General features: G+C 58.2%; 1 protein-coding gene across 4 annotated transcripts; it reads left to right on the top strand.

Annotated features, from left to right (window-relative positions):
- The first annotated feature begins 1,456 nt into the window (after positions 1–1,456).
- Positions 1,457–8,690, top strand: SLC25A10 (solute carrier family 25 member 10). Of its 4 annotated transcripts, XM_023511301.1 has the most exons (12): positions 1,457–2,044; positions 4,669–4,788; positions 5,200–5,314; positions 5,402–5,450; positions 5,683–5,724; positions 6,465–6,508; positions 6,592–6,662; positions 6,939–7,031; positions 7,283–7,360; positions 7,590–7,646; positions 7,741–7,849; positions 8,192–8,690. In XM_023511301.1, the coding sequence occupies exons 1-11, from the start codon at positions 1,952–1,954 to the stop codon at positions 7,840–7,842; spliced, it is 864 nt and encodes a 287-aa protein (XP_023367069.1). In that variant the 5' UTR covers positions 1,457–1,951; the 3' UTR covers positions 7,843–7,849; positions 8,192–8,690. The 4 variants fall into 4 exon arrangements, with proteins under 4 accessions (XP_023367069.1, XP_012658556.1, XP_023367070.1 ...); XM_012803102.2 differs by having other exon boundaries at positions 7,741–8,690; XM_023511302.1 differs by having other exon boundaries at positions 1,458–1,647; positions 7,741–8,690.
- Positions 8,691–10,057: the final 1,367 nt, after the last annotated feature.

The raw sequence follows: 10,057 nt of genomic DNA, 5'->3' as shown, positions 1-10,057 counted from the left end.
ATCACCTGCACCTGAGGCTAGGCATGGCCTGCCTGGCACCCTGCCCCCACTCCAAGGCAATGAACTCTGCCCTCAGGGCCAAGTCCTGCCTTGTCCCAAGACCAGACAAGTTACAGTGTCTATCCAGGTTGACAGAGCAAACCCCACAGCTAGCTCAAGTCACTCTTACCCCCTAGAGGCCCCTTTGTACCTGTCCTTCAGGCTTCTGCCATTCCACACAGCACAGGCCTCCCATGTGCCTCTGTTCTCCCTGCTGGACCCAACATGATGTCTACACACTGACCCAGAGGCCTCACCAGACAGCCCTGTTTTTGATGACCTTGCCCTGCCAGAGACTTGGACATGTGGCCAAATCTCCATGGCACATGTGAGAATTCAGCTGGGGATCCGTGTCAGGATTCCTGACCTGCTGTTTGCAAACCCACTGTTTCACGGAGAAGCTCCACTATGTATAGTAGCTCACCCCTGTTGGTTTGCTTGTTGTGTGCCTGTGTGGCCAGTCATCTTATGCCTCTGGGCACCCAGGGATTCCTTCACTGTATCAGAGGCTTAGGTTGTGTTAACTAAAAAAAACTTAATGAGGTTTATATTTTGGGAAAAGGAGAGGTTTAATTCTCATAAAGGGTAGCAGTCTGCCAGGTAGCCATTCCAAAAGGTTGGGAAGCAGAGCCCCAGCCAAAAACCAGGCACACACACTTCAAAGGACAAAGGAACAAGATTTTATACTGAGTGGGTGGTGAGAGACACATTCAACCAGTTACAGGTATAGGAGCAGTCACCAGTATTTCCAAAGGAAAATCATGAATTTGTAACTGCTTTCTATCCTTCCCATCCTTTCATGGCTGGGGACTTAGTTTCGGATTTTTTTTTTCCTCTCAAAAGAGTCTTGCTCTATGCCCAGGCTAGAGTGCAGTAGCCTCAGCCCAACTCAGCAACTCAGACCCCTGAGCTCAAGATCCTCCTGCCTCAGCTTCCACAGTGCTGGGATGACAGGCGTGAGGCACCATGCCTGACCTGGAAACTCAGTTTTAAGGTGTTCCTGGTGTCCCCTTGGCTGAGAAGGGTCCGTTCAGTTAGCAGAGGGCTGAGGGGTTTTAGTTCACAGATGCAAACCCCGCGGCGTACAAACCCAATATTAGGGTCTTGGTAGGTTCTGAGGATCAAGAGCTGTTCTCCCAGCGCCCCTCACCCTTGGCCATGTGGGTGGGACAGCAGAAGCCAGGCTGAGACTAAGGACATAGGTCCTCTGCGTGAACCAGCCCTAAATTGGCCGTGGGGACTTGGATTTCACTTTGCCCGGCAGGTGCACCAGTACTTCTGAGGAGTGGAGCCCAGACCTGGCGAGCCACTGCCTGAACCCGAACCCCGTGACTGAGGCTTTCACAACGCAGCTCCTCCTCTGCCCCCCCCACCCATCCCGCTGCTTGGTGCCTCTGGTCAGAGCTGAACCGGACTTGGCTGGGACCTCCAGGGAGTGTGCGCGTGCCCGCCCTAGGCCAGTCTTCCTCAAATGCCTTTAGTCTCTGATTTCCATCTAAAGTACAAGCTGACTCCGAAGGTTTTTAATGCCCTCGGGGGCAGGGAGCGCGTGGACTCAAGTCTGCTACCGCCAGGGAGATCCGACGTGCGACGGGGTGGCCTCGGGAGGTGCGAGTTCAGGGCCCAGCCTGGGGGCTGACAGCCGGGCCGATTCTGGTACAAGGAGAACGAGGACTCTGGGGAGCGGGGCGCACACAACAACGCAGGCGGGAGGCGCACGGCCGGGCCCACCTGGGCGAGGCTCCCGCGGGCCGCTTTAAGGCGCAGGCCACAGCGGCTGGGGGCGTGGTCCCGAGCCCCGCCCCCGTGCCGCGCGGGCGCATAGGCTGTGCGGGGCGCGGGCGCGTGGCAGCGCTTTGAACCGGCGCGGGTGCTGTAGGCTGGGCCGGGGTCCTCCAGGGTCCTTCGGGCCATGGCGGCCGAGGCGCGAGTGTCACGCTGGTACTTCGGAGGCCTGGCCTCCTGCGGGGCCGCCTGCTGCACGCACCCACTGGACCTGCTCAAGGTGAGGCCGGCCGGGGCCCACGGCCGAGGGCCTGGGACGAGCAGGGCCGGGGGTGAGCGGAGTGTGGGCGAGGGGGCAGGGCGGAGGATAGGTTCTTGGGAGGGGAGAAGGGGCTGCGACGGTGGGGGAGGGGCACAGGGCCTTGTGGGGGCGGGGAGGGAACGGAGAAAGGGGGTTGGGCCGGGGAGCGAGGGTGAACAGGGGCGCAGGGCGGGGCTACCCGGGACCCTGGAGCCACCCGGGACGTCTGCTCCAGCCGCAACTCCGGCGTGCTGTGTAATTACTGCGCCCGCGGGCTCCCCGCCCCGCCCTGCGCTGCCTGGTGATCGGGACCCTCAGGGTCGCCCGCTCAGTGGTCCTGCCTGGCGAACCTGTGGTGAAGCGACTGAGGCGCCGCCGCCGGAGTTCAGGAGGCTTGAGACCCTCCCCAGGTGGTAGCGGGACCTGGAGTGTGCCCTCCATCTCCCTGCTGCTGCCAGTTTCTGGCAGGTGGCAATCAGGCCCCCGCACCTGTGACCTTGTAGGAGTCTCTCAGCCTCTTGGGGCCAGTTCTCCCCCATTTGCATTCGTGAACACTTATTCTGTCTGGTTAAAAGTGGAGGGTCAGGATCTCGGTGGGGCACACAGATGTTGTCATCTAGAGACCCATCTCTAACATACTCAGGGCTTGAGGGGTCAGCAACAGTGTGGGAGTGACCTGGGCAGGTGAGTGAGCTAGGCATGTCTGCTTTGCTCTGGGCTGCTTCCTCAGGAGGGCCAGCTAGGCCCAGTGGGTGTGGGCATTTCCCAGCATGAGCAGCAAGTCACACTTTTCTTTTATGCTTATGGAGCAAAATGAGACAGAGGTCTACTTGTTCTCCAGGGCCAGCTAGAGGGGGTTGTTTTCTGGCCCTGTCTCAGCACAAAGAAGAGAGGGGCCTGCAGCTTTGCGCAGGCTGCCTGGGGACCTGCCCTGTGGGCCTGGGCTGTGTAATGGGAGTGATCTGCAGACCAGGAGCAGCCTACCTGGGCCTGAACAGGCTGACCCTGACTGAGCAGGCTAATCTAGCCCTGGGACTGTCCCTGGGACTGTGACCTGACCTGGAACCCACCTTCCTTCTCCTAAAGCAGTGGTTCTCAACTTTCCTAATGCTGTGGCTCTTTAATACAGTTGCTGTGGGTCGCAACCCACAGGTTCAGAACCACTGTCCTAAAGGGAGAGAATTAGCTTTTCTAATCAATAAAAGTGTTAGTTGTTAAGAGTAAAGGCAAGTTGAGCAGGCGTGGATTCTGTGGGGGGGCACCCGAGACCTTTCTTGTCAGTGAGAGGCCCTCACAGCTCCCAGCAGCCAGGGTTGGGGGTACCCTGGACCTGGAGAGGTGCTGTAGCAGCATCCAGGAAAGTGATCCTCTTTAGTTTGGGGTCTACTTCCTTGCTTCTCACTCGGTGCCCAGCAGCCCCTCACCCAGCCCCAGCGACTGGCCTCTCACTGTGGCCCTCTGGCTGTCGGGCAGTGACCTGGAGTTGCCTGTTCTGTCCATTGTGCAAGCTCCTTTGGACGCCACTGCCCCGCAGCCCCTACTCCCACCAAATGCTCTTTGGCTGCAACCACTTACTGGAGGGGTTCAGGGAAGGTGGCCACTGCAGAAGCTTAGCCCTGTGCCAGGGTGGACAGTGCCTGGCAGTCAGGGGGCCGTGAAGATCCTTTCAAAGCTCCTGGGTCACTGCGCCCCACAGTGGTGCCTGGCCTGGACAGAGACTGCTGCCCACGTGGCCACTGTGTGTTTTCATGCATGGGAGGGTGACTCTTGTGCTGCATTCCCAACCCCTACTAGCTTTGCTCTCCCCTGCCCCTTGAGGGGCTCCCCTAGGCGTGTTTGAAGGTGGCCATGCATGTGGGGGAGGGCACTTAGCTGTAGATGAGCTTCTTGAAACCTATTCCGAGGTGGGGACTGTGGAGGACAGATTCTGGCCTCCTCCATCTGATCCTGTCAGGCCCTGGTTCACTCTCTTCTGCCTGGAGCTCTCTCCTGGCCTAGAAGGCAGAGGAGGCACCATGAGTTGGGACACCAGCTGGTGGGGGAGGTTGAGGAGTGGACAGCCCCCACACACCCTAGGCACTTCCCTTGGCTCAGGCCAGCCAAGACCACTGTGCCTTGCCCTGGCTGTGGCCTCATGGGATCCTCCCTGCTGAGTCCCCTGCCCCTCTGGGCCCTTTTGGGTGGCCCGTTGTCTGGGCTACCTGGCCATCTGAGTCCCCATAGATCTTTGTCCTTCACGAGACATGCTGGTGGGAAGGAAGGGTATTGGAGCCAACCTGCCAGGCCCAAGTCCTCATGGCAGCAGGGGTGTTCACCTCTCTGTGCCTCAGTTTTCTCATCTGCAAGATGGGGATGGGGAGCCTCTATGGCAGGAGCATGAGTACTCAGAGCTGGTGTACCTTGGGTATTTCTCAGGGCCTGGCAGGCTTGCCTGGGCTCCAAAGGCAGCTGTCGCTTTTCTTAAGCAATTGTGTGGAGAAGCATCTAGGCTGCAGAGTCTGGAGGGCGGGGCTGGGGGAAGTGCTGTCCTCTGCCTCAGTTTCCTTTCTCTAGCACTGAACCTGCAGGAGCATCTAAGGGTCTGAGAGCATCCCTCCCTGCAGGTGCACCTGCAGACCCAGCAGGAGGTGCGGCTGCGCATGACGGGCATGGCACTGCAGGTGGTGCGCTCCGACGGCATCTTGGCGCTCTACAACGGCCTGAGTGCCTCGCTGTGCAGACAGGTGAGCGGTGCAGGTGGGTGCAGGTGGCTGCCACCTCCCAGACCTGGACCCAGACCTGCAATGGTCGTCTGGGCTACTGCCACCTCCTCCAGATGTCACACAAGGAAGGACCCCTGAGACCAAAGGGCCAGTTACCCCAAGGTGGGTGTGGGGCATGACTTTGCCTTCCACGAGCATTAGCTCAGTTCTTATGGTTGGGCCAAATACTTCCACTTACAGATGGGGAAACTGAGGCATAGGAGGGCGAGAAGAGGGTGTAGACTTGAATTTGTGAGTTGGCTCAGCTGCTTGTTGGCCAAGTGCCCTTGCAAAAGCCTCTGTGTGTCCCTGTGGTCCATAGACCAATGGCTGTGCACTGGTTAGGTCTGGGGTGGAGGGTGTGTCCCTCTTAGCTGGGCCCTTCATCCCCAGATGACCTACTCCCTGACCCGGTTTGCCATCTATGAGACTGTGCGGGACAGCGTAGCCAAAGGCAGCGAGGGGCCTCTCCCCTTCTACACCAAGGTGTTGCTGGGCTCTGTCAGCGGTGAGTGGCCAGGCAGAAGGGGTGTAAGGTGATGGGAGGGGCACCAAAGGTGATCATTTGTTGGCTCTGGGGCTTATGTTACCCCAGGTTTAACTGGAGGCTTCGTGGGGACTCCTGCGGACTTGGTCAACGTCAGGTTGGTGTGCTCCTGCCCCCCAAGGTTGGGGCTTTCCTATCCCCAGATGGGCCAAGGCTGACTGGGGCTGCTCACAGTGCCTGCAGCGTGTTCAGCCTGGGTTGAGCCACTTGGGCCCTGGAGTACCAAGCATGGGAGGGGCTGGAGCTGCCGGTCCCTGGCACACCTGCCCTCCCTGTGGGCACAGCTCACCACTGGGCAAACTCACCTATCACCCACCCTGCACTTACAGGATGCAGAATGACATGAAGCTGCCACAGGGTCAGCGGCGCAAGTGAGTTCTGGGCTGGGCTGTGCCCTTGGGGGCCACTGGAGGTACAGGAGGCCTGGCAGGGGGGCGGGAGGGAGGGAACCCAAGTGACTCTGCTATGACCTAGCCCCAGCTCCAGCAGGCCACATTGCCTGTGGGTTGGCATGGAGTGGTGGAGGGAATGCTGAGGGCACGTCTGTTCTAGAGTCATTAGAAGTGTCACGGGTCCCCTGGGACATTTGGGCTCTTTCTGTGTGGGAAGACTTATTGGATTGAGCCGGCCTGGGTACCATGCTCCCCAAGCCTGGGTGCTTGAGAGTGGTCTTGGGGGGCTGGGTGCCCCAGTGTGGTGTGAGTGCAGAGATGTTGAGGCTGTGGGTGTCCAGAAGGGCCTCCGGATGCATGGACGGGGGGCTGCCCACTATCCTTCCATTAGTGTCCAGCATCCAGTCTGACAACAGCGAGAGCTGTTTTACCTGCCCCTTGCAAGGAGTCCAGGAGTTTCTGTTTCTGTCTGTGTGGGCAGTGGTGTGCCTGCAGCTCAGACAAACTGGGTGGTTTGGGCACAGCCAGCTGCTTAAAGCAGTCAGGCTGGAGTGAGTGGGGTGGGGTAACCCCCAAAGGGGCTGGTCGCCAGGTGTTCCCTTGGGGTAGGATCTTTGGGGTCTGTGATAGGACATGGTTCTTCTGGGCCCAGGAGGGCCTTCCTGTGAGACCTAGTGGTCAGGAAGGGCCTTACGTGGCCCGTTCCATGTTCTCGGCAGCTACGCCCACGCCCTGGATGGCCTATACCGAGTGGCTCGAGAAGGTGAGGTGGCCAGGGACGCTGTGCAGGACTGGGGGGCTGGAGGGATGTGGCCAGGTATGCAACCTTACCCTTTCCTTGTGCAGAGGGTCTGAAGAAGCTATTTTCGGGCGCCACTATGGCATCCAGCCGTGGGGCCTTGGTCACCGTGGGCCAGGTAGGCTCCTGTGCAGCTTGGGGCTTGGGGAGCATCGACAGTCACTGCACTCTGTTTTCAGAGGGGTCCCAGATCAGGGCAGTGGGCTCTGAGAGCTCTTGTGGGGAGGTTGACACAGTGGGTCAGGGCCATGGCCTGTGTGAGATCTGGGGCAAGCCCCTCCCGTTTTCTGCCCATGACCTGGACAAAGCACATACTGTCAACTGCGGGGCCCTGTCTGCTTTCTGCAGAGCTGGGGGCTGTCCACAGCCCTGACCATCCCTCTCCTGCCTGCAGCTGTCCTGCTATGACCAGGCTAAGCAGCTGGTCCTCAGCACTGGATACCTACCTGACAACATTTTCACTCACTTTGTCGCCAGCTTCATTGCGGTCAGTGACGGGCATTGCTGGGCTGGGGATGGGGAGGGCCCTGAACTGGTCTTGGGAGCTAAGGACCCTGGGTACAAGGAGGGCTCAAGGGCGCAGAGGGCCTTGGTAAATCTGATGTTGCCTCTCAGAAGCCCAGAAGTGGCCACTGGGCACATGGGAGCTCACAAGTCAGCCCAGGTGCCTCCTGTGGGTGGGGATCGAGGTGACATGGGCAGTGCCTGCAGGCCCACTGCTGACAAACCCCTCTCCAGGGAGGATGTGCCACGTTCCTGTGCCAGCCCCTGGACGTGCTGAAAACTCGCCTTATGAACGCCAAGGGGGAGTATCAGGTGCATGGGCAGCAGGGTCAGGGTGCCGGGGACAGGGTCTCACTGTGGTGTGTTGCCTGGGCTGGAGTACTGTGGCACAGTCTCAGCTCACTGCAGCCTCCTGGGGAGGATTACGTGGGATGCCAGCCAGGAGTCGCTGCCCTGACCCAGGAGTGAGTTTAATGGTTTATTTGTGCCTTTTCATGAGAAGCATCTTTTTTTCTTTATTGCTTCACTGTGTTTTCTGCAGGGTGTTTTCCACTGTGCAGTGGAGACAGCAAAGCTCGGGCCACTGGCCTTCTACAAGGTGCGGCCGCTGGGGGTGGGGTGGGGGCAGGTCCCCGGGGGCGGTCCCCGGCTCCTGGCATCTTGGTCTCTCATGTGTCTGTGTCTCCTTCCAGGGCCTCTTTCCTGCTGGCATCCGTCTCATCCCTCACACTGTGCTCACCTTCGTGTTTTTGGAGCAGCTCCGCAAACACTTTGGCATCAAAGTGCCATCCTGACCGAGATGTGGGTACAGGCTGGGCCACCAGGGCCAGATTCTTCCAAAGGGTCCCAGGGTGGTCACTGGAGCCTCACACCTGCTCCTGGAGCCCTGGCCCCTCCTCTGGGGCCCCGCCCTACTCTCTGGCTTGCTGGCTGAGCTCATTCCAGTGATCTTTGTCCCCTCCCTGGCCCTTCCTGCCCCACTTCCACAATGGCTGGCCCCCTTCCTGGGCTGGAGCCACTTCTCTCACAGACCTGATGCTTGAGCCCACAAGCGTTTCTATCAGCACTTGGGGGACATCGCCTGTGTGCACATGCACCTTCTATCTCCCAAGAGAAACTCATGCTTGTATGTCCTGTGACTAGCTACAGCTCCCAAGGTGCCTGCTCCCAGCTGAAGTGAACAAAACACAGATCAGGAACCAGCGTCAGGAAGGAGAGGCTTCAGAGCAGACGAACATGGTCCCCAAGGTCCCTGCCCACCCCCAGCCGCCATCCCCTGATTGCTTTAATGGGTAGTTTTGCCAAAACTTCTCAATGCTAAGAGGCTGTTGCTGTCTTCAAGGACTGTGCCCATGTCCCTCACGCCACCTTTATTCTTTCCTCCTGGTTCCTTGGGGGAACAGGACCCACACTGGGCTGCGGGGCCTGAAGCAAGCAATAGGTTGCATCGTGCGGGCCGCCCGTGTGGATGGCTGCTGACCCATAGCCCACTGGTCCAGTTCTGCTGCCAGAGCTGCTTATACTCTGGCAACAGAGCTGGCTGCTGCATCCAGCTGCTTTCCTAGTCCCCTGGAAGGGCTGCAGCCCACCCAGCTTTGCAGTGGCTGCTAATAAAGATGGGAGCCATCCGGGGACAATGACATTTGGCTGCTGGTGGACAGAGGAATCAGGGGAGTAAGGGCTGGAGGTGCAGCGGTGCCTCTTGCTCCATGCTGCAGGGGATGTCCCTCAAGTCCCCTGGCCAGTTGTCTACCAAGCCCAGAACAGACTGGTGGCCTTGCGATGTCTCAGGACAGGCAGGGGAAGGAGAGGGGCTGGTGGTCACACTCAGACCCTGCCCTTGGCCTGAAAGGGAGACTTAGGGAGGTTTCAGGGGTATTGAGATTGTGGTGATGTTTGCCAGCTCTGGGAAGAGCTGAAAACTACTGTCTCACCAAAGCTAGTGTTGAAGGGAAGGACCCACACTATCTCCTTGTCCCAGCTTTAGCTGTGACCATACAGGGCAGCTCTCTATATGGGTTCCCCCAACCCTACAAGCCCTCCTTGCCCACTGGGTTAATTGGAAGCAAATCTCAGATGTGGTGTCATTTATATATAAATACTAAAGCCCATGTCTAAAGACATTTTTTAAAAAAAAATTTTTTTACAGAAAGTGGCCCCCACCCAATGGCCTTCTCCCTGGGAAAAATAATTACAGTAGTAATTCCTTACATGTAAATCTCCAGTGTCCTCAAATATCCATTCAGTGCCCAGATTTTCCCAGTTGGCATGCTGTTTAGTTAAGAGTTTATTTGAATCAGAGTTCAACCAGAGCTTGCAGGTTTTCACAGAACACTGAACACCCAGGTTGGAAACTAATCCAGGGCGAGGCGGGGCAAGAGGGCAGGGTGGGAACCGGGCAAGTTCCCCTAGGGCTAGCCCCATGCTGAGTCCCAGCAACTGAATACTCACAGAACACCTTCTTGGAGCTGCCCTGACTTGGGGAGTGCATGGTCCTTTCACCCAGCTTGCTTGCAGGAAATGCCCAGTTTAGTTTAGGAGGGCCAGAGGAAGGCAGGGTACATGGGGTGCAGTGGGAGGACAGGGAGATTGGGCAGGGCTCCTACCCGCAAAAGCCACTCCTGGGAGTCAACAGGGACCAGGGCAGAGGGCAGCCCCTCCCTGGAGAGTTTGCATCCTAGAGGCCCCACTCTCTCCACCTGGGGGTCCATACCCCAACAGTCAGTCTTGGGGTTCCACTGCCTTCACCTAATCACATGGCCCTGAGCCAGAAGCCAATTGACTATACACTTGGGACCTGGGAACTTTCCAAACCCTGCACTCAGCATTTCATTAATCAGTCTCAGCTGTTTTTTCTCAATGACTATAGCTTATAAAAACTTACTGGGAAAAGGGTGTGGTGCCTGTGGCTCAGTCGGTAGGGCACCGGCACCGGCCAAGTTGCAACAAAAAAATAGGCCTTGTGGCGGTCACCTGTAGTCTCCAGCTACTCCAGAAGCTGAGGAAAGA

This window comes from Otolemur garnettii, unplaced genomic scaffold (assembly GCF_000181295.1).
Source record: "Otolemur garnettii isolate 467f Iridium unplaced genomic scaffold, OtoGar3 scaffold00018, whole genome shotgun sequence".
Classification (NCBI taxonomy): Eukaryota; Metazoa; Chordata; class Mammalia; order Primates; family Galagidae; genus Otolemur; species Otolemur garnettii.
The sequence above is the reverse complement of the archived record's forward strand: the minus strand, read 5'-3'. Positions and strand labels throughout refer to the sequence as shown.

What these genes read in the sequence shown, in the direction of transcription:
- SLC25A10 (XM_023511301.1), top strand. Translation starts at nt 1,952, where the DNA reads ATGGCGGCCGAGGCGCGAGTGTCACGCTGGTACTTCGGAGGCCTGGCC. An exon ending in ACCCACTGGACCTGCTCAAG is followed by an intron (nt 2,045 to 4,668) that starts GTGAGGCCGGCC and finishes CCCTCCCTGCAG; the next exon opens with GTGCACCTGCAGACCCAGCA. An exon ending in GCGGACTTGGTCAACGTCAG is followed by an intron (nt 5,451 to 5,682) that starts GTTGGTGTGCTC and finishes CTGCACTTACAG; the next exon opens with GATGCAGAATGACATGAAGC.